This window comes from Homarus americanus, unplaced genomic scaffold, assembly GCF_018991925.1.
Source record: "Homarus americanus isolate GMGI-L3 unplaced genomic scaffold, GMGI_Hamer_2.0 scaffold60057, whole genome shotgun sequence".
Lineage (NCBI taxonomy): Eukaryota > Metazoa > Arthropoda > Malacostraca > Decapoda > Nephropidae > Homarus > Homarus americanus.
In genome coordinates, this window is record NW_024734955.1 from 1866 (window position 1) to 26859 (window position 24994).

The 24994-nt window shown below is 39.4% G+C and overlaps 1 protein-coding gene and 1 long non-coding RNA gene across 2 annotated transcripts; both read right to left on the reverse strand.

Annotated features, from left to right (window-relative positions):
- Positions 1 to 460: 460 nt before the first annotated feature.
- Positions 461 to 1785, reverse strand: LOC121870710 (zinc finger protein 665-like; the record flags this gene model as incomplete). Its single annotated transcript, XM_042372656.1, has 1 exon — positions 461 to 1785. A coding segment is annotated over one exon (1281 nt), but the record flags the coding sequence as incomplete, so codon positions are not given.
- Positions 1786 to 1789: 4 nt separating this feature from the next.
- On the reverse strand, positions 1790 to 24994 carry LOC121870711. Its single transcript, XR_006089756.1, has 3 exons — positions 24862 to 24994; positions 4036 to 4139; positions 1790 to 2586 (listed from the first exon to the last, which is right to left on the reverse strand). It is a non-coding gene; the product is annotated as an uncharacterized LOC121870711 (long non-coding RNA).

The window sequence follows — 24994 nt, forward strand, 5'->3', positions numbered from 1 at the left end:
AATATGCAGTGCAGGGATACAAACAATGGCAAACAGTAAGTCAGTTCGACCAAGGATAACCAACACAGTCATCAGATGATTATTTCCAATTGGTCTTCTTATTTAAATAAATAATCCATTGTTTACACCTGAAATAATTCCTACCAACATGTAAGACCATACACTTTCAGATCATTTTCTCTAAGATCTTTCCTACAACTTTCAAGTAAGATTCTTCTCACCAGTGTGTACAGACATATGTCTCTTGAGATGGCTTTTATGTAATAACTTTTACCACACTCTTCACACTTATAATTCTTCTCACCAGTGTGTACAACCATATGCTGCTTCAGTTCACTCTTTCTGAGATAACTTTTACCACACTCTTCACACTCAAAATTCTTCTCACCAGTGTGTACAACCATATGCTGGTTCAGTTTCCCCTTTCTGGAATAACACAACACTCTTCACAATTAAAATTCTTCTTACCATTGTGTACAACCATATGGCACTTCAGATGGCTCTTTATGTAATAACATTACCACACTCTTCACACTTAAGATTCTTCTCACCATTGTGTACAGACATATGTCTCTTCAGATGGCTCTTTCTGGAATAACATTTACCACACTCATAACACTTTAAATTCTTCTCACCAGTGTGTACAATCATATGGCTATTCAGATGGCTCTTTGTGTAATAACATTTACCACACTCTTCACACTTAAAATTCTTCTCACCAGTGTGTATAACCATATGCTGCTTCAGATAGCTCTTTGTGGAATAACATTTACCACACTCTTCACACTTAAAATTCTTCTCACCAGTGTGTACAATCATATGGCTCTTCAAATGGCTCTTTATGTAATAACTTTTACCACACTCTTCACACTTAAAATTCTTCTCGCCAGTGTGTACAACCATATGCTGCTTCAGTTTGCTCTTTCTGGAATAACATTTACCACACTCTTCACATTTAAAATTCTTCTCATCAGTGTGTACAACCATATGGCTCTTCAGATGGCTCTTTGTGTAATAACATTTACCACACTCTTCACAAATAAAAATTTTCTCACTGGTGTGTACAACCATATGGCTCCTCAGTTTGCTCTTTTTGGAATAACATTTACCACACTCTTCACATTTAAAATTCTCACCAGTGTGTACAACCATATGACCCTTCAAATGGCTCTTTCTGGAATAACATTTACCACACTCTTCACATTTAAAATTCTTCTCATCAGTGTGTACAACCATATGGCTCTTCAAATAACTCTTTCTGGAACAACATTTACCACACTCTTCACACTTAAAATTCTTCTCACCAGTGTGTACAACCACATGCTGCTTCAGATAGTTCTTTCTGGAATAACATTTACCACACTCTTCACATTTAAAATTCTTCTCACCAGTGTGTACAAACATATGGCTCTTCAAATGGCTATTTCTGGAATAACATTTACCACACTCTTCACACTTAAAATTCTTTACACCAGTGTGTACAACTATTTGTTCCTTTAGTTGTTCCTTTTTGTTATAACTTTTACCACTTTCTAGACCTTTACGAGTTTTCTCATCAACAGTCACATGTTGTGTCACATCATAGTTACTGTTAAAACTTTCATCAAACTCTTCACACTTAATATCTTTTTCATTAACAGTCACATGTTGTGTCACATCATAGTTACTGTTAAAACTTTCATCAAACTCTTCACACTTAATATCTTTCTCATTAACAGTCACATGTTGTGTCACATCATAGTTACTGTTAAAACTTTCATCAACTTCTTCATATTTAATATTTATCTCAGCCAAACAGGTATGCATCTTCATAGAATCATTACAGTAAAATAATTCACCACACTGTACACACTCATAATTATTTTGGCCACCATGTCCAGCCATTTGATTCATAAACCGGGCCATCTTTTACACACTTTACAACACTCCATACAAGAAAATATTTCCTTCACTGTACACATGTTTGGGTAACTTTTGTACTGTATAAAAAAGTTATCCACTCTTCACAGCTAAATTTGCATAAATAATTCTGCACATGTGTGTGGTTCTTGAGCTCACTATTGTATGAGAAATATTTACCACAAGTGAACTTTGTCTCACCAGTATACAAGCACAGCAGACAAACACTTGTCACATTTATATATTGGAACTTTTATCAGCAGTGTACACAAGCAAAAGAGTCACAAGGTAGTTGTTTAGGTAAAAACATTGCAACTCTCATCATACTGTATTTAAACTATATATAACACAGTGCATCATTTAACTGGTATTTTCAAGAGAAAGTTTCACTTGTGTGAACGTTCTTTTTTTTCTCACTGTTTCCTAGAACACCAACTTGACTTCCATATTTGTAACTTAAGACTTGGAGAGTTGACAATTTACCTCAATCTTGATTACAATGTTCTCCTGAAGATGTTCACTAATCCTCATACTGTACTGACTTATTGTACAGTTGTGAGGAATTGTTCTGCCTCTTATTTTACAGAGCTTTAATTCTTGGTTGTGGTGGGAGATGTTTGTGTGGGTTGGCCTCCTGATGCTACCATAATATTTCTTTCTTACATCTGCCCAATCACACCTTTATGTCTGAAACAAAGTGAACAGTATTACAATGTTGAAGTTTTCAAAATTCCATAGTTGATGGAAGACTTACTGATAGATATTTACCCAAGGAAACAACTTGGTTGGCTCTGTACTGTACTCAAATAGCCTTACTTCCCTAACTAGAGTCAGTACAGTACTCAGTAACTGCTGGAATGACTTAGGATGTTTTGGGTACTAACGACCAACCCTAAGACTGAAGGTAAACCCTGTGTCCTCTCAGCTGCTTCACCTTTTCATTAGAATGTGGAATCAATTTTAAAATGTGCATCTTGCAGTAGCTACCTTGTGTCATTCTAAGTGTCAAGACATTGGGAGGAAAAAATTACTATCCACAAAGAACAACGAATCCCACAGAACTGTTCAGCAAGTGAAGGGAGTGTGAAGTCACAACATCAGATTGTTATAAATTTCTGTACAATGAAGCAAATAAATAGTTCTTGCTTATAAAGAATAATATTAACTGCATTACCTATGTGACTCAGTCCTTATTAAAAACTAATATCTACAAAAAAAAAAGGTAGTACAGTACAATATTACAATACATCGTCTTCACAATAGGTTAAGACAGGTTTGGTTGGTTTACTAGATTGTAACAGCACCTTTGCTTTATAGAAATATACCCCTAACTCCAAGTTATTTATCAGATTATTCTACAAGTGATTCACCATATTGTTTATGACTAGATCACTGAGGTTGTGTGTCGCAAGGCTCAAGCCAGGGTCAGCCGATTCAGTATACAGTACACTGCTTGCTCGCTACCACTCTAAAAGACCTGCCACTTAAAAGTTCCAGAACTTAATTAAAACAATTAGTGTCATACCAAAAGAGCAATCCATTGTTCCATGTATTTATTTGAAGTGTATTTCCTCAATAGATTTGCACTATATGTATTAAAACAAACAAACCAGTTAAAATACCATTACACGTCACCCACATACTTCAAAGTGCTGTTTTCACCTTGTAAATGTTCATACATTAGATGGAGGCTAGGCCAGGGAAGTGTCAGTGTGAACCTGGATACTGTACTTGGATGAATTAATAAACCTTTACTGAGTGAACACAATGATCTGGTTCTCCATGGTGTATCATCATCCCAGAATGTAGGAAAAAAGTCACAAACCTTAACCTAACTTAACATTATTTAGGCTATTTAAAAGATGTGTTTATATCCCTGACTTTTTCTAACCCCAATTGTGACTTTCTTTCCAGACACCTAAACAGAAGATGTCATCATAAGTGAGGAACAACTCTCCTGGCACTGAAGCTTTGGATGATAAAGTACATCCTCTCTACAGGAAGTTAGTTGACTCAATATAAAAACACCTCTGACATAAGCAAGAAAAATCTACTACATCAATATTCACAGGAGGAAATAACCTCTTGAGATTTAGTAACATGAAGCAAATTTTACAACAAACTTCACAAACTTACCAAAGTCTTGTCCTCAACCAGGAGATAAAATAAAGCTTGATCCACAAGTAAATAAGTTGAGATTTAAGTGAGTCAGTACAAACCCCAGCAGGAACCAGGTCCTCCTGTAATATAAAAACAATTAAATGTGATTAACAACATAAAGAGTGAGCAAGTCTTAATTAACCTCAATATTCATGTTTTAATAATACACAGAGAGAGTGTTACCATCACTTCCCTCTTATATTCTTAAGGCCTTCAAAGCACAGGAATATCACTTAATATTTATAATTTTCAGCCCACAAAACAACCACGTGGACAGTGACCTAACACAAATGCAGAAAGCTCCCATGTATACTGTGCACTAAATGACCATATATATTTATAGACACAGGTCACTCAAAGTTATTAATAAATGACATAATAATTTGTGTAAGATGGTCCAGTGTTATTGAAACAAAGCTTAACAAAAAAAATTGATTATTCCTTATCTACATGGATACACCCCATTTTGTAACCACTAACAGTCGCTGGTATGAGTGACAAATTGTAAGTTATTATTTTACACCAATAGAAATGACACATGTATACAGATGACTCAAGAAGTATTGTGTTATTATACATGACCAAGAAGTATTGTGTTATTATACATGACCATTAATTATTTAGTAAAAGAAAAAATGACTAAAACATTTTGTAAAGGTGTATAAAAGGGTGACCACTAGAAGGAATTGTCCAAATTGGTTGAATTTTCTCTGCACGCTAATAACATTATATTAAACACAGATGGAAGACAATGCATAGAACCTGACAATTTTTTATTTACTCTCACCCGCTTCACAATTATCCTCCCGGCGCCATTTTTGTTATTTACCTTGCTGAATCCCTTTTCAAGAGACGTTTCCTAAATGATGGTGAACGCTTCCACATATTGCTCCTCACCATTGCTGATGTACTGTATATCAACCTCAATATTAAGGTAGGTTGTTTAACACATTAATTAACACAATAATGCATAAAACCTAATAGAACCTGACCTAACAAACCCATAGTTGGGTATGTTAGATCAGATTCTATACATTGTCGTTTCCATTTTTGTGTTTAATATCATGATATTAGTGTGTAGAAAAATTTCAACCAATTTGGACAATTCCTTCTGGTGGTCACCACCTTCTACATTTTTACCAAACATTGGTAAATAAACAAAATACAGAACAAATAAAGAATTACAGTTAACCCTCACTTTACGCGGTTAATGTAACCCGGAGGGTACCGCGGAAAGTGAGGAACGCGTAAAGTGAATAACATAACATATGGGATTAATTGAAATGGAGTCCGGGCCGATCCCCAAACTCCACTTTTTGACGACACACAACTATGTTGTAGTAAAAATTTTATCTTAACTTTATGATGGTATGAAAAAACAAGTAATATAGAAGAGGTTAGGTTAGGAAAGATAAAGGTTAACATAGGAAAAATAAAGGAAAGGTTAGAAAACTAAAAATTAGGTGTAACACTTACGGTAGTAGAAGAGATGGGTCGGCATACGGGGATGGAGGCTGGTTCCGAGGCAGAGGGCAGATTACTGGCCCTCAGGTGAATCACCATTACTAGGTGAATCACCATCACTGTCACTTACAGTTGTCAGGGCTTCCCTGACAAATCCCTCAAAGTCACCTTCACTGTCACTATCACTGGCTTGGGCTGGCTGTGGTGGGTTGCGGGCGAAGAAATCTGTTATGCTTTGCTGACGGCTGGCGTTGATGTTGTCGTGATACACCTTGATGTACGGCTCCATAGCCTGCACCAGCCGGGTATGGAAGACTTCATAGCGGTCATCGTCATTGTCGCGGGAAAGGAAGGACTTCATCTTCTCTGCACACTCCATGGCACCCTTAATATCACTATGACTTAAATTGTGTTCTTCAGAGAATGACGCACCTTCTTCCTCCTCTTCACTGACGTGTTCTTCTTCCAACATCTCGTCTTTGAGACCAATTCTCTGTAATCGTTGTGGTCTCAGAGAAGCTGCAACTGTAACAGTCTGCGCAGCTTCTCTGTAAGCAAGGTCCACTTTCTACTGCAACATTCTGAACCTCACCAGTCACAGATTAGCTCCTCCTCTCACCTGGTATTCCATGCAACCCACATGTCTCCATGCGTGACCAATTGTAGCAATAGACTTAGCTGATCCCGCAGCTCCACCAAAGAATCCATTTCTTGATGTTAAATACTCTGATTTGGAAATGTGTTTTTTGGGTCCTGTCTTTAAAACCTTTTTATGGTGAATTTCTCCTCAGGTTACATAACTCTTCCCTAGTGTTGGTGTAGTCGTTTCAGGGCTGGAATTTTTTTGTTGAGAATGCAGCTTTCGTGTGATCAACTCCACTGATTCTTCTGGGCTGGATTAAAGGCGTGTGGAGAGGAGACCACTTTTTACACGTTGGGGTGACGATGATCTAACAACAATAAAGACTGTCCTGGTGCGTTGTCGCAGCAACAAAAATGTTAGGCCACATTCTGTCGCTCACAGAATTTCTTTACATCGAAGACGAGCGATTAATCGATGGAAGCATCCGCTTGGTCATGTCCATGCTCTTGTAAGCGTGCGGCTTGCGGGTATGTGGATCACCGATAACGCAGGCACTGGACGGTGATGCGTTTTCTTCTGCATTCCATTGGTCTGCTGGCATTCTTCCGGCGAAGACTTGATGGCTTTCCAGAAAGACGAGACTATTCCATATTGACACCTGGTCGTCGCTGTACTATCGCTTCTCAATCATGGCGGAGGAAATTTGGACCACGATCAGCTCGCTTCTTTGATATTTATATTGGTGATCTTGTTCGGATCTTAAACCTCTGTAACCACCGGGGAAGCACTGAAAGGTTTAGGCTCGAGAAGGTTTATGCTGGTACCGCCGCCACGATTCCTTAACAGAGCGCGTGTCGGCCGCCATGTTCCGTCGCGCCGCCTGACGCAAGTACCTCACAAGTAATTTTTTATAAAGCACCTGGTTGTGAAAATACGATCGTGAACTTTGTGATGTTTGTGCGACAGATCGCCGGTGGATTAGATTCGTTTAAAAAACACGCCATGCTGGCGCGTAATCATTGCTGTCGCTCTTTACTCGTAGCAGGCGTCGTTATGGTTTTGATTGCGATGGTTTTGATTTTACAGAACAATGGATGCGCGTTTACGGGTGGCAACCAGGATATGGAAACTGCAGCGGCTAGGTCAGCGTCGTGCTTGCCATCCTCTCACCAGGTGGTCTTGTGCTTTGCCAGCCCGTTGCGGCTGCCAGCAGAAGGGGTGGCAGGGATGCATGGCCAATCACAGGTCTGATAAATCATGATAACCTGTAAAAGACCCACACTCATAACCTTACGCGCTTATGGGTTCAGCAAAAACACCGTTAAGATGGACTTGAAAAGTGAGGGTTAACTGTTGTATTTATTATTATAAATGAATATTAATTATTTAATAAAGAAATGGTTAAAACATTTCGTAAATAAACAAAATATAAGAAAAAATAAGGTGATTTCGCACCAGCGATAAACCCATTGAGCAGTGAGATAATTGTAGGCGTATTAACAATGCTTTTAGGTTTTATTTTCGCCTTTTAATAAATTATCTTTGTGTTTGTTATTATTTTATATCCCAGCTAAAGCTGCCTCCAAAGTTGGGAATGCTGTACAGATGCCGTAGCTACTTCACTCCTGAGAAGTTGCTTCAAGCATATAAGGGGTTCATTCGTCCCTGGAGTACTGCTCTCATATCTGGGGTGGCTCTTCAACTATTAGATAGGGTGGAATCAAAGGCAACATTCTCTCTCTTCCCTTTCTCTGCGCCGCAATGTTGCTTCACTTTCTCTCTTTTACAGGTACTTTAACGGGCAATGTTCGGTGGACTTGGCATCCTGTGTACCGCCGGCAAGGCCGTGGGCTCGTAACACACGTCTTGCCCGTGGTGCCCACCGTTTCTCTGTGGACGTCGGTCACACGAAAATAACCTGTTATAGTACCTCCTTCTTTCCTCACACAGCCGAACTGTGGAATGCTCTGCCTTCTTCTGTGTTTCCATACTTATACAATGTCTCACTTTAAAAAGCTGGTTTTCCGGCATCTTCGTGGTGTACATTAACACAATATAACCTTTTTGTTCTCTAATTTAAATTTCTTTCTGTTCTTTTTTTTCGCCCCCCCCCCCCCAGTCGTGGGTCGATTGACCTGTGCCCGGGTGGGCTAATTCCCGTAAAAAAAAAAATTGCAGGGTCTCGATTGTTTCTCTTACTTTGACAACACAACATACATATATTGTTTCTCACTCTCGATTTTTTTTTGTATTTCTTTATGGTTCTTTATTATTATTATTACTATTAAATTTTCGCCTCCTAGGCCCCTCTGTGGGTCAGTGACCTGTGCCCAGGTGGGCTAATCCCCGTAAAAAAAAAATGGGCAGACCCCATTTATATACTGTATATTATGCAGAAGAAAGTAAAGAAATAAATAACACTGTGTAATACAAACACTCCTACCTGAGAACACTTAAAGCAAAATACTATATCGTATTTTTCGGCTTGGAAGACGCTGCATCGTGGAAGACGCTGCATCGTGGAAGACGCACCCTGATTTTGGAAATGAAATTCTAAAAAAAAAAATTACGGGTTTTAGCCCACCTGGGCACAGGTCACTGACCCACATTGGGGCTTAGGGGGCGAAAATGTAATAATAATAATAATAATAATAAAGAAATACAAAAATGAAAAAAAAAAATATCAAGAGTGAGAAACAATATACTTGTATGTATGTTGTGTTGTCAAAGTAAGAGAACAATTGAGACCCTGCAGAAAGTCAGATCATCAACCTGGGACTTGGTCACATAGGGTCTACCATTAGACAATACATTATGCTTCCAATATCTTCCCAGATGGTAGTACCTCCTTGTTTGGTACATTAGCTGCCTACTACCTACACCAGTGAAACCGTTGCTTGATATACAGCCTTTTTGGCACAAGTACACACACCTCTTTGAATATCATCACTTAGAACTGCTTATCAGCACTCATTTTATACACCTGGTCACCTCCACATCTTAGGGGCTGTAGTGTTTACATTCTTTCTCTTGTTTTTGTCGGTATGACAACGACGGGAAATATTTTCCAACAGTAGAAGGTAAGCAAAAGTAAACATGTATATCAACGTCTATATAAAACAAAAAATCTTTATTCAAAAACAAAATAAAAGTAAAACAACAACTCGTTTTTTGCAAAACCAGTGACTGATTGGTTCTACATAATTATAAAACTGAAGAAAATAAGTCCCCCATTGCAGCTGTATTAAAATTAATGTAGAAAAATTAATATGGTTGTTTTAAGTAATGTTATTTAAAGTTAAGAAATGGAACAATGGAAGTAGCTAACAATTAAGGGTAAAAAAAAGTGAGATCGTGTATGTAAGTGAGCACATGTGTAAACATATCGTCATTACTCTACATAAGCATATGAAAGCAACACTTATTTACTGTTCATATATGTTTTAATTAATGTTTCTGAATTTGTTTTTGATTGAATTATTGTTTATGTGTGCAAATTGAACAATACAATTCATTAATAATACGAAGAATATTAAAACACATGAGGAGACAAGATGTCGTTGTTTTTCTTGTTTATAAAACCAGTGACTGATTGGTTCTACATATAAAACTGAAGAAAATAAGACCCTGGTTGTAGCTGTAGTAAAATTAGTATGGTTGTTTTAAGTAATGTTATTTAATGTTAATAAATGGAGCAATGGAAGTAGCTAACAATTAAGGGTAAAAAAAACAGTGAGATCACGTTTGTAAGAGAGCACATGTGTAAACATATCATCATTACTCTACATAAGAATATGAAAGCAACACTTATTTACTGTTCATATATATTTTAATTAATGTTTCTGAATTTAAAAAAAATTCTACCCACCAGTGGTAGTAAAGTTGAAAACACAAGGACAGCCAATGTTGTTGTGTGTGTTTTGACATGGATGACGAAGTTGTATTTAAATTTGGAAGATTTTAATTTTGTGGGGTTTTTACAGTCTAAATGGGTATCCAAATATGAGAGCCTACTGTAAATAGGTATCCAAATATGAGAGCCTACATATAAAGTAACAAACATTCCTGCATTTGAGACCAGCAGACAACCTTTGGCAATTCCTCAATAGATGGCGCTGCCGCACCACTGCCATTAGTAAACAAACCACACAGCAGCAAGGTTTTTTTTTTTTTTTTTTGCAATATATCAACAATATTACAGTATTACCCGCCTTTATGCGTTTCATATCATATGCGGTGCCTCGCCAGAAATAGTTTCACTTAACACAAATTTTTTCACATATACGCGGTGAGTGTCGGCTCGAGACGCTATTTTAGATTTGCTCACCGCCACCCTGCCTGACTGCCTGTTTTAGCTCATAAAATTCATACAAATTGCCAGAATATAATTTACATTGCTGGAATTTTATAATTTGGTGATCTTTGAATATAAACATCATATATTTTGCATTAGACATACAATTTTAGATAAAAATTTTTCTCAAACTATGTTATCTTTTGTGCAAAATATGACATTTTCAAAATATTCCTGATCTTACAAGGAATCCGCAATGTCAATTATATTATCCTAACTTTAGTTTGAGAGTATTATTTATTAAAATTTAGTGGTTATCCCACATCTCCTTGGGACGGTTGGTGGGGGGTGGGGGAGGAAGGACCAACCGACCATCTGTTACCAGTGAAGAATTATTTTTTTTTATTAACTGAAGATATTTGTTTTAGCTCATAAAATTCATACAAATTACCCGGTCTGAATATAATTTACATTGCTGGAATTCTTATAATTTGATGATCATTTTGAATATAAACATATATTTTGCATTAGACATACAAATTTTAGATAAAAAATTTTCTCAAATTAACTATGTTATCTTTTGTGCAAAATATATGACATTTATATTCAAAATATTCCTGGTCTTACAAGAATCCAGCAATGTCAATTATATTATCCTAACTAATCTGAGTATTATTTAATACTAAATGTTAAAACCCTGGAAGGGAAGTTAGTGGGGGTGGGGGAGGTTGGGACTGACCGTGCGGTTGGAAGAGAGGCAAGGTGGGGTACTTGATTGACAGATAGTGTCGTGAAGATTTTTTTTATTAACTGAAGATATTTGTTTTTAGCTCATAAAATTCATACAAATTACCGGTCAGAATATAATTTACATTGCTGGAATTCTTATAATTTGGTGATCATTTGAATATAAACATCATATATTTTGCATTAAACATAAAATTTAGATAAAAATTTTCTCTAGGTAACTATGTTATCTTTTTGTGCAAAATATATGACATTTATATTCAAAATATTCCTGGTCTTCAAGGAATCCAGCAATGTCAATTGTAATATCCTAACTTTAGTTTGAGGTATTATTTATTAAAATTTAGTGGTTTTTCCCCAAAAATTTCTCTGAGAGGGAAGAGCTGGCAGTGTAGAGAGAGGGGAGGAGTTGAGTCCATTATTTGAATGGACATTAACTTACGAACTGTATTTTCTATTTCTCTTAAGTATTAATTGTGCATGTACCATCATAAATTAAGATGTTATTTTACTACAACATAGGTATGTGCCTTCAAAGTGGAGCTTGGGGGTCGGGCCGGTTTTATTGGAATTAATCCTATGTTCTGTTGTTCACTTAGCGATTTCACTTAACGCGACCCTCTGGGTTCAATTGACCGCGTTATGGGCACAACTGTAGTTAAATCAATAGTTTTACTGTACTGTACAGAGAATACTTATAATTGTTATACTGCAATGAGGTAAATAGTCTTTGTAAGGGGCTGATTTCAAAAACCTCTGCTACAACTCATCGACTAGTGTCCTGGAAGACGCATGGTAATTTTCGAGGTATGTTTTTGTCATAAAAAGTGCGTCTTTTAAGCCGAAAAATACGGTATTAACCTAGCAAACAACAGTCTTACTGCAACAACCTTGACCACCGAAGGGTCAAGACGTACCTGGCGCCTCTCGAGCAGCCAGGTCAACTGTTATGTTGGCCCATACCAACTCCCTCCCCTGAACCCTCCTCCCCACCGGAATATCAACAAGTTCACGCCAGAAGTTACTATTTCATTTAGGAAAGAAATGGAACCAGTGTTAAACAGAGGTGAACAGTGCTTAAGTCAGTGAGAACAACTCAACAGTAACAGTGGTACCCGTTGACCTTTCACAAAAGTGAGGTCCCAGGTACCCAGTGATAACGGCCCGTGAGACCCAACTACCAGCGATGTGTTAATCCGTTCACGATAGGAAGGCCTGGAACCACACCTCACCTATATAACACCATCTGTAGGGAATTACTACACCACGTAGGAGCCCCTCATAACACCATCTGTGAAATTACTACACCACATCAGGCCCCTCATAACACCATCTGTGAGGGAAGTACTACACCACATCAGGCCCCTCATAACACCATCTGTGAGGAAATTACTACACCACATCAGGCCCCTCATAACACCATCTGTGAGAACTGCACACACCACGTGGGGCCCTCATAACACAATCTGTGAGGAATTATACACCACGTAGAGGCCCTCATAACACCATCTGTGAGGAATTACTACACCACGTGAGGCCCTCATAACACCATCTGTGGGGAATTAATACACCACGTAGAGGCCTCATAACACCATCTGTGAGGGAATTACTACACCACGTGAGGCCCCTCATAACACCATCTGTGAGGGAACTACTACACCACGTGAGGTCCCTCCTAACACCATCTGGGAGGGAGTTACTACACTACGTTTTTGCTGTCCAACACCTACATTAATCTGTCTGTTCACTTTATGTTCCTTTACCTTTCTCTAATGAAGGCTTTTGTTAAACCACCAATGTATGTAATAAGTCATTTATGCCCAATGTATATTTTCAGCCTTCGGGCTGCAGAACTTTTTCAATAAACCGTTAATTATTATTATTATTATTATTAGATATATGTTAATCTTGTGAACAACTAAGCATGTGTATGAGTAGGCGCGGGTGGGGTCGTGTTGCGTCTCTGCAGCAAGCATGTTCGGCATTTGGGTTTTTGTGTTTTGTTGTCGAGCGGCAGAAATTGGACAATGGTAACATAAGATCGTCTTAGTGATGTGAAAGTGTAAATCGATGTAGGATTTTTAATGCTAGACGCGATTGTATTTTTGAAAACTCAATCTCCACCGAGTTGGAGATACCACAAAATCATTGCCATATGACAAAGCTTTTATTTTATACTTTTACAGAGTTGTGTAGTACTGTGCCTTTAGTTAAATCAGTTCATAGTGTCATCAGTGACTGCGGAAGAAGTTGTAAATAAATTAAAGTGAATACAAATTGGCAAGCAAGCTGGAAAGGCACCACTGCCAGCTGAAACCAAGTCGTGTTATAGGTGCCACAGAAACTTTAAATTTTATTTTATTTGTGTGTTCTCTCATGAACTGAAACTGTGCCTACAATACACCATTCACAGGGAGATACAGTGTACACAGTGATAGCACAAAGAGATATAGTCGTTAATGAGAACAGGAAAAGAAAGTACTGCATAAGGGAATAATAGTTAAAATAAAAAATAAAATCAACAAGCTTAGCTATCCATAAAGGCATTCTATTACTGCCCCAAAGAAAGTTTTATTTTAATTTTCTGTGTTTCTAGAAGATTGAGCGGGTGTACAAAATCCGTTATTCATAGCAAAATGCAGTGTACATAGAGATAGCACATAAATACCGACAAACGCTGAAGTGAACTGAAAAAAGAGAGAAGAAAACAGAAGACAACTCTAAAGGCAACAGGGGAGGTTAAAACCAGCAGAGGGCAGCTAAGTACTGTTCTGTTTCTTCTCTTTATCTTTAAGTAGGTGTAGATCTATACACAGTCTGCATCCTCCCCCCCACAACAACAACCATGAGTATGATATGTGATTACTGCAGGGGGACGTCAGTTATGGAGGATACAGGCCTGACTAGTGCAATGTTTAGGATGATGCAAACTGCAGTAAAGCATGAAGGCTGTTGGTGGTATTGCCCTGACTGCGTAGTCAAGGTGAATGAGACGATTGCAAACCATAGGGGAACGAGTTCACTAGGGATGAAACTAGATGAAGCTGGAGCCTTGCTGGTAGCCAAACTAGAAGAAGTTGAGAAAGAGATCCTTGCTAAGACTGAGGAAGTAGTCTATAGAATGGAGGTGGTTGCTAAGAGGAGTTATGCTGAGGTATTAGCAGGGCCACGGGGGCTGGCGGAGAGTAATGCAGGTTCAGAACAGGTTCTACAGCAGCTAGGGACTCTAAAGAAGTGTGTCGAAGGAATGAAAATTAACGGACCTACTGTTACGGGAGAGGAGGAACAACAGGAACGTTTCCAGCGCAGGAACAATGAAATATTTTTTGGAGTCTCTGAGAGCCAGGTGAAGGGAACAAAGTAAGATAACACATGATAAGATGCAGTTCAAGAATATTTGCACAGAGGTTCTGAAGATGCCATCAACCCCTCAGGATGTGAGGAGGCTGGGAAAAAAGCAGGGGGACAAGCCTCGCCCCCTCAGGATCACACTAGTGAGTGAGGAGGAAAAATGGGAGGTTATTCAGCAGGCAAAAAACTTAGCAAGGAGTGAGGCATTTCGGAGTGTATTCATTTACCCAGATCGCAAGGTAATGCAGAGGGAACAGCACAGAAAGCTCCTGCAGAGCTTGAAGCAGAAGAGGGAGGAGTCGAGGAGGAGCGGGGACGGGTGTACATGGGTTATATTCAGGGAGAGAGTGGAGGAAGCAAGTGTGTCGACACAGGGTCGGGGGACAGCAGCGCACCCTCCACCTGCTCTACCCCCCGCCCGGGAGGTGGCACCAGCTCCGCCTATCAGCCGGGAGGAGGCAAGAGCCTTGTAAACAATGACATTTCTAACCACACCCTGCAAAATATAGTGTACTTAGCAAATGCTGCAGCTTCTGAGAATGGGGGGGGGGGGGTGTTACTACTAAGAACAGAGACGTTACCGGGAACAAATTCTGGCTTGAATGTCATGTACACTGATACTGACACATTCCTTGATAAGAGAGAGGAGTTTGAAACACTACTGAAGGTACACCAACCAGATATTGTAGGAGTTGTTGAAATGTTGTACAAGAACAGGAGAATCAACCCAGAGGAATGTGAGTTCGGAATTGCTGGATATGACCCATTTAATTAACCTTTCTCAAGAAACTTACAAGACCTTAGATCCAGCCAGGCAAGGGTACAGGGAGAGGATGCTTTTGAAGAGTCCAAGTGGTGTAAAATTAAACAAAAGGGAAGGGACTTACTTATTGTCGGGTGTATCTACGTATCCCCAAACTGTGGCCCACTAAAACAAAGGAACTTAAGAGCCTTAATAGACAACGTGGCAATGCTCAACCCTAGCCACCTCCTTATCATGGGGGACTTTAACTATGGCGACATCGACTGGAGAAACGAGTTCACCCCAAATGACTTGAATAACCCTGTAGAAACTCAGATAATTTCCTGTTCCAACATGTTAGATATCCAACACATTACAGAGGGGAACAAACACCAAAGCCACTAGGCCTCATCATAACAAACGAGGAAAACCTTGCCCTAGTTGGCACCAGTCACCATATAGTGCAGTCATTCAGATTTAACTGTTACCTAGTTCAAGATAAGGCCAGGCCAAGGTGCGAATATTACAAGGAAAATTACAACAGGATGATGGAAGAGATGAGGGGTATCCACTGGCTTGACTCATTAAGGCACAAGAACGCACTCACTACGCTGAATATCATAACTAGTAAAGTGTAGAATGTAGAAGGGCTGAAAATGAGTCCAGAGGCTGGTTGCAAGCGAGGTCAAGTCAAACCAAAAGACGTTTTACCGCTATGCAAATTCGAAATTAAAAATGAAAGTAAGACTATCAGACCTGAGGTTTGAAGATGGTAGTTGCGCAGATTCTGACCAGGATAAAACGGAGGCATTGAACAGCTTCTTTTCCTCGGTGTTCACAAGAGAGGATGCAATTAACCTTCTTGTGTTTGAGAACAGTCGGCTCGACGTAGCACTGACCCACATTGTGTTCACAGAAGAGGGTATTAGAAATAAACTGTCAAAGCTAAAGGTCCATAAGAGTCCCAGCACTGACATGGTGCATCCTAGAGTGCAACGAGCTTGCCAAGCCCTTGAAGATCCTGTTTTGTAAATGCCTGGATGAACAAAAGGTGCCCAGTGAATGGAAAGTGGCTTATGTGAGTCCTATCTTTAAGAAGGGCGATCGTCACTCCAAGAACAACCATAGACCGGTGAGTCTGACCAGGATAATATGAAAAGTACTTGAGAGTATTATCAGAGATTGCCAACATGGTTTTATGCCGGGGCGCTCCTGCTTAACACAATTGCTCAAGGTATTGGATATTTGGACCCATATTCTGGAACGGGGTGGTAATATCGACAATATTTATCTAGATTTTGCCAAGGCTTTCAACAGTGTACCCCACGAAAGGCTGAAAATCAAACTGGAAGGGCACGGAATTCGGGGAAATGTCCTAGCGTGGATAGAAGACTTTCTATATGACCTAAAGCAGTGTGTGGTGATTAATGGCACGAAATCATCATCCGTACCTGTCACTAGCGGGGTACCACAGGGCAGTGTATTGGGCCCGCTGTTGTTTGTTTGTTTGTTTGTTTCAAAATGACGTGCCTGACATTGTACACTCCTCCATACAAATGTTTGCCGATGACGCCAAGTTATTTTGGGAAATCAAGAACCAAGTGGACTGTGAAGAGCTGCAGAAGGATCTCTGAGGGCTCCAAGAATGGTCGAAGAAATGGCTTCTGAGATTCAATGTCACAAAGTGTAAGAGGATGCACCTGGGGCGTACCAACGGTAAGGAGGCGTATCATATGTCCCAACGGGATGAAAAAACTGCACTATTTGAGACTGGATGTGAGAAGGACCTAGGTGTGTATGTTAACAATTAGCTGAAGTTCTCGGGCCATTGCGAGAAGAAGGTAAATCAGGCAAATAAATTATTGGGTCTTATAAGAAGGTCGTTCAGATATCTAGACGGTCTGTCCCTCGTAACAATCTTCAAGAGTGAAGTGCTTCCCCATCTGGAGTACTGTCACCCCGTCTGGTCCCCGAGATATGCTGGGCACTGTCAGTTGACAGAAAATGTTCAAAGGAGGGCCTGCACCTCAGCTACCCTGAGAGATTGGAGAGCCTGAACTTGCCTAGCCTATACTATAGACGGGCAAGGGGTGACCTAGTTGAGGTGCATAAGCATCTTAAGGGGCACTACTCAGTCGAGTTCCCTTACTTGGAGCTGGCGGATGCTCGCCCCACAAGGGGTCACAGCTCAAGATTGAAGAAGTCGCAAGTCCAGAAAACTATGAAGGCATAAGAACATAAGAATGGAGGAAACTGCAGCGGGCCTATTGACCCATACTGGGCAGTCCCGTTTATACCCAACCCCTATTGCTCATATAAGCATCCAACCTATGTTTGAAGCTATCCAGCTTATTCGAGTTAATGATGATATTTGGTAACTTGTTCCATTCATCCACTACTCTGTTTCCAAACCAGTGTTTATCTATTTCACGCCGAAATCTAAGTTTGTCTAATTTAAAACCAATGTTACGAGTTCGCTCCTGGTTGGATAGTTTGAGTACCTTTGTAATGTCCCATTTGTTTAACCCTGACTTCCATTTATACACCTCTATCGTGTCGCCCCTCACTCTACGTCTCTCGGGGAGTGCAAATTAAGATGCTTTAACCTGTCTCTGTATTCAAGGTTCCTAATGCCCGGGATTAGTCTTGTCATTCTCCTCTGGATTCTTTCCAAGGATTCTATATCCATTCTGTAATACGGTGACCAGAACTGAACTGCGTAATCCAGGTGAAGTCTCACAAGCGCTAGATATAATTTTAAGGTGACCTCACCAGTCTTGTAACTAACACTCCTTTGTATGAACCCAAGGCATCCCCCGCGTTACGGAAGCCCGGATTACGGAATTTTACTCTTACGGAATTTGTAAATTATGACCAAAAATTTCGCGTTACGGCCCGTAAATCCGCCCTTACGGAAATTGGGGTAAATTTTAACAAACACAAGACCTCACACATGCCATTCAGACTGACAGACTTGACAAGTTTTACCAACCATAAAGACAGTTGAAGCTTTAAACATCACTCACAATGGATCTTGAATATTCCAACTGTAATCAGACATACCTAAGTTGCCTCAAATATGGCAACCCCAGTTGCAATATCAAATTCTGTGTCACTACTTAGAAATAAAAAAGTCTCTGGTACACTCTAAGATTTAGAGAAAACGGACGACTCAGGCATCCTAAAGTGAGAGAAAACGGACTCCTATGACGGGGCACTCAAATAAACATACACATAGCTGTATAATGCATTATTATGCAATATTAACCCCTAAATTGGTGTTTTAAGAAGGTATATCATAAATTATTTAATGTACTGTATTGCATGAGTTTATAAATGTTTATTTTCATTAATAAAAGTGCTTGAATTACTTTTTGGGGGCCGAAAAAATTCCTTAGGAACGCATCTCCAGTTTTATAATGGAAGTCAATGGGAAAATAGGTTTCGCGTTACGGAATTTCGCGATACGGTCAATTTTCCAGGAACGGAACCCTTCCGTAACGTGGGGGATGCCTGTACTTTATTAGCCTTGTTACGAGCAAAAACACATTGTTTACTTGGCTTAAGATTCCCACTTATCATTACTCCTAAATCTCTCTCGCAGTCGGATTCCACAATGGCATCGTTGTTCATCTGGTAACTGGTTTCCCTGTTTACATCTCCTATACCGAGTACTTTACATTTGTCTACATTGAATTTCATCTGCCAATTTTCCGACCATTCGAAAAGTTTGTTTGGATCTTCCTGTAGTTTTGCAGAGTCCTTGTCAGATTTAATTACACGTCCTATTTTACTGTCATCAGCAAATTTACTTATGCTGCTGTCTATGCCGTATCTATGTCGTTTATGTATATAATAAATAATAATGGTCCAAGTTCTGAGCCTTGGGGAACTCCACTTGTGACGTTGCTCCAATGCGATTTAGTGCCGTTTATGCTCACTCGCTGTTTCCTGTCCCGTAACCACGCCCTAATCCATTTAAGGATATTACCTATGATGCCATGCACTTCTACCTTTCTAATTAGTCTTTCGTGGGGGACTGTCGAAGGCTTTGCTAAAGTCGAGATATACCACATCATAATTGTGCCCCTCGTCCACTGATTCGAAAACTGATGAAAAGAATGTTAATAGATTAGTTAGACATGAAAGCCTGCTTGTGAAGCCATGTTGGGTAATCACTGATCAACTTGTGCTTCTCCAGGTGGTTTCGAATAGTTTGAAATAATTGATTCTATTAAGTTACCTACTATTGATGTTAGACTGATTGGGCGGTAGTTAGAGGATAGTGAGCTATCCCCCTTCTTGAAAATCGTTATTACATTCGCTATCCTCCAGGATTCTGGTACTACACCTGTTTTTAATGACATGTTAAACAACTTTGCTAAGGGCATACTAAGCTCTTCCTTACATTCCTTTAATACTCTGGCAAATATCTCATCGGGACCAGGTGACTTATTAGGTTTCAGTTTGTCTATTTGCTTATTAACATCGTTACTAGTCACTACTATCTCGCTTAATTTGTTTTCTTCACTATCTCTGAATAGAGTCGGTGCCTCGGGTATCATGTTTAAATTTTCGGTGGTGAAAACTGTTGAAAAATATTTATTCAGATTATTGCTCATTTCTCCGTCTTTATCAGTTAGCTCGCTGGTATCTGAACGTAATGGTCCAATCTTATCTCGTGTTTTAGTTTGATACATTTGGTAGAATCCTTTGGGGTTTGTTTTCGCCTCCCCTGCTATCTTTAGTTCATAATTCCTTTTCGCTTTTCTTATCTCGGTCTTAACCCTACCAGCAATACCTTATAATACTCCGAGGTAAATTTCGCCACGACTTATCCTTCTACCTATAACCTTCCTTTGGCCAATAATGTTCTTTAAATAATTATTTATCCATTTAGGGTCATTGTTGTCTGATCTGAGTTTTTTGTATGGTATGTTCTGCCTTTGTGCATTAAGTAACTCATTATTTAAATTGTCGTGGAACTCGGCAATCTCAGATCTCGTTATTAGGTCGGTGTCATATGTCAGGTTCACACCCAAGCGCGACACTCCCTCTCTCAGCTGCCTCTTTAAACTATCAAAGTCTGCCCTTCTGAAATCTGGGACTTTAATGGAATTCCCTTTACGTCTGACCTGAAAATTTAACTGGAATCTAATTTCTTTGTGATCGCTGTTTGCAAGTTCATTCCCTACCTCGACATTGCTAATGAGGTTTTCTCTGTTCGACAGAACTAAATCGAGTATATTATTACCCCAGGAGGGTTCGGTTATATGTTGACTTAGGAAACAGTCTTGGATCGTTTCAAGGAAATCCTCTGATACTGAGTTACCCGTAAGGTCAGTCCAATCTATTTGGCCAAGGTTAAAATCGCCTACTATACAGACTTTGTTGTGTATGGAAGCCCTGCGCATTTCATCCCAGATAAGTCGCTCATTAACTCTTACCAAGATTGGGAGGTCTATATATTACTCATATGATTAATTCTATCCAAATTGTTTCTGTATTCCGCTCAGTTTTTATTTCCTTATTTATTTCGCACTTCAGATTATCCCTGACATAGATGCCTCCTTTCCTGGACGGCCTATCGGTATGGAACAATTTGTAATCCGCAATTTGGTATTCGACAGGTAACTCATGTGAGTCTAGGTTGATCCATGTTTCAGTGAATGCCATTATATCGATTTTTTCGGTACATACCAAGGCCCTAATACCATCCATTTTGTTTCTCATACTTCTACTGTTCACATAGTAGACATTTAAGTTAGACGAGTTCTCTGAGTCCTCCCTTTACCGCGTTTAGGTTTAAACTCCGTCTAATTTAGTTTTGTCATCATTCCTAACACTATTTCCCTGTAATCTTTCACTTTGTTTACCCGCTCCCACTGCAGTCTCCTCCACCCCGTGCCCATATGTTCCCCTAACAGTTTAAAGACTTCGATATCTTTTGAACTGCCCCCTCTAGAGACCCAGCCAGGGTTGCCACCCCATCCCGAGACAGGTGTACCCCATCCCTAGCATAAAGGTCCCTTCTGCTGTAGAAGTCGGCCCAGTTGTCAATGAATGGGACTGATATTGACTTGCAATATCCGTCAAGACGGTCGTTGTGAACTCTTGGAACAATATACCAGAAAGTGTAGTGATGGCACCGAGTGTGCTCTTTCAAGACAAGACTTGACCATCACTGGAGCAGGTTCAGGTACATTCAGGAGCCAGTGCATGCCCTGGGCTTGCCAACAGTGAGTAACAGACGTGACCGATCGCTCAAGCGGCTAACTAGCCGATCAGTGGTGAAGAGGATAAAAGTTAATAGCATAAAAATTTTGTAACTCAATAAACAGACTTGAAATAGTGTTTCTCACATCCACAAAGTTTTCATTGAGGCGGTTGATCAAGTGCTTACAGGACACACCCGAGATTCATCTTGGACTTCTCAAGCTAGGAACAGATGAACGGACCCCATCAAGCCGGAGGAAAGGTTTGTTTGACCTTTTTACAAAGATTCATGCCACACTCGCGCGACTCGGTACCATCGAGGGAGGCCCGAGGGAACGTGAATATTCCCAGGAATCCTATGCAAGACGAAACGGTCCTTATGGGAACCAAGCCAAGGACTGTCTGTTACTATGCCAAGCACTCTCGTTGCCCCACATTCAACAACTCACATTGGCAAACAGTATACTGTACTCACTTGCAACCAACCCATATTTCTAAATTGCAAAACACTAACATGCAAAAACATACACTACACCCCGGTCCACCAACCAAGACAGTACAGCTAAAGGGTCTACAACCTTTTAAAGATCTCTCTGCAACACTGATGTCTGTGTCTCTCACTAACTAGTAAAAGGCATTCCTTACTCCTCTCCCACCCTACTACATCTTCCAGTCCTGGGAATGAACACATCTCCACCCACATACAGTCGGCCCTTCACATACGCGGGTTTAGCATTCACGGATTCGCAAATACGCGGATTGCCCCGCCAGAGGAATATTCTGTGCATTGAAGTAATTGAAGTACATTCAAATCGCGCGCCATTCAACTCACGCGCGGCACCGAACACGGGACACCGCCCGCTCCCGCAACCTCACACACACACGCATAGCTCTCCCTCACTCAGTCAGTCTCGCTGTAACCACACTTGTGTTGACATCAGCATTGTAGTTGCAAAAATATTAAATTTCCGTGAATGTATTATATCAAGCACAGTATGAATAGAATATCACTAATATAAGAGTACACCTAGACCCCGACTTACGACTATATGGACTTACGTCCATTGGTACTTACGACCTGGATTTGGTCCCTAACCCCGTCGTAAGTCAGGGGTCTAGAGTATATTTAACCAAAAACTACTAAAAAAACGAGAACATCTCTTGAACATCGGAAGGTTAGGTAAAGTCTTTTCGTCATGTATTTTATCCTAATTTACATTGAAATACATCAAGTTTCAGAAAAGTACTATTTATTTCTGAGAATATGGAAATGTAATATTTGCAGAAATGACGTAATATAGTGGCGAGAAAGCAATGACTGCTTTTTCGGCCAAAAGATGTTAATGCACGTTGAATGGGTTTTCAGTTAAAAAACTGTTGTATTACAATAATATTCTATCCTAATTCACTTGTGATACAACAGTTTTTAACTGAAAACCATTCGAAAAAGGATATGGTAACATCTTTTGAACGAAAGAAAGCGAAAGTCATTGTTTTCGTCACGATTTTGTCCCACATTCCACTGTAATATTTACGTCATTTCAGCAAAAAATATTTCATTTCTGTGAATGTAGCATATCAAGCACAGTATGAATATATCATTGTAATATAACAGTATTTTAACCGAAAACTATTAAAAACGAGTAACATCTTGAACATTGGAAGGTTAGGTGAAGTCTTTTGTTTTCGTCTATGTATTTTATCCTATTTTACATTGAAATACATCACGTTTCAGCAAAATTACTATTTATTTCAAGAATATATTCATTCAGGCGCAGTTTAGGAAAATATACGGTGATGTAACATTTTTTTAATTGAAAACGATTCGAAAACACGTACCCTCTAGTCCTGTTCAAGGAGAGGACTGGGAGAAGCTGTTTGTGCTGCAGACGATGGCAAGGGAAAATGATTTGGATGGATTTTAATGAAAATATTCAGAAATATATCGTAGTATTTATTCAAGTCAATTAGGATAGAATATTATTGTTAATACAACAGTAGTGACGATGTGGAGGAGGCGGAGGGAGGCAGAGCGGGAGGAGGTGACTGGCGGGAGCAGGGACGAGGAGATGCCAGCCAGTACATTACGGTGTATAAATTGTTTTATAGCTATTTTTGCATTTTAATGTTAAATACTGTCCATTACGTTTCAACAAAACTACCATTTATTTCTGAGAACATGAAAATGTAATATTTTCTGAATGATGTAATGACATACAGTGGAAAGTGACAGCATGATTTCGCTTTCTTTTCGTTCAAAAGATGTTACTGTAATCGCTGAATGGTTTTCAGTTGTGGGATTATAAGGCTAATGATAGGATAGAATATTATTGTAATACAGTACGAGTATAAACAGTTTTTAACTGAAACCATTCGAAAAGGATTACGGTAAAATATTTTGAACGAAAGAAAGCGAAAAGTCTTTCGTCATGATTTTATCCACTTCCCACTATAATAAGTACGTCATTCCAGCAAAAATATTACATTTCCATATTTATTTCCGAGAATATATTCATTCAGTCACAGTTAAGGTAAAATATACTTGTGATGTAATATTTTATGAAAATCCAGTATCGTAGTTTTCTTGTTTCAAATTTAATTAACAAAGATTGATGTTTCAAATGTAATGAACAAAAATTTATGTCCAGTATCTATAAATTAATTTTAATAAATGAATACTTTGTTTTACATCGTCCTGTGCTACCATACCATGGATTTGGCTACTTTGGGCTGGCAAGAGTCTGCCTTGGCAACTGTACCGACACTCACAGCTGGTGGTGTGTTGGTGCATCGTTTCCATTGTTTACTGGTGTTACTGGTAAATATTTCAACCTAACGAAACTATTACCCGTTTAGAGGTCGACCCCAATTTTTGCCAAATAATTTGGTCTTAAAACTCGAACTACACACAGGTATATGTAAAAAGACATGGGGGCCAGGATTTTAGGGGAGCAGCAATAGTACACGGATTTTTAACATTCACGGGTATCTCTGTTACCTAACCCCGCGAATGTTAAGGGCCGACTGTACTTCTCAACTCATTGGACACAGGTTCTGGGTATTCCGCCCTGAACTGTCCTTGTGACGGCCATCTTGCCAAGGAGGTCACAACAACTCAACTAATCTTCAGCAAGGCTGCTTAAACAATTCTAATACACCAACCCCTTAAAAATAATACTCAAATGAAAAATCACAACACAGTGATAATACTTGATGAAACTTTTGAGAAAATTGTACTTTGAGCTACACAGATGAATACATAAAAGGGAATATCACTGTACTACTTGACAAGTCCCTAAGCCTCTTCAAGGCACAATTACATAACTCAAAAACAATGGTGTCTGTCAGTAACAATCTCTGTATGGCTCAACACTGTGTGAACACTTCGAAATACACTGTACTCACAATTGCGGGTTCATACACTGTATAACAATCTATTTTGAAAGATAGCATTCACTTGGTGTCCACATACAGTATCACCGTAAGGTCTTCAAACACAATCAAAGGCAATACTCTGAAATTATACTGGGCATTAGAT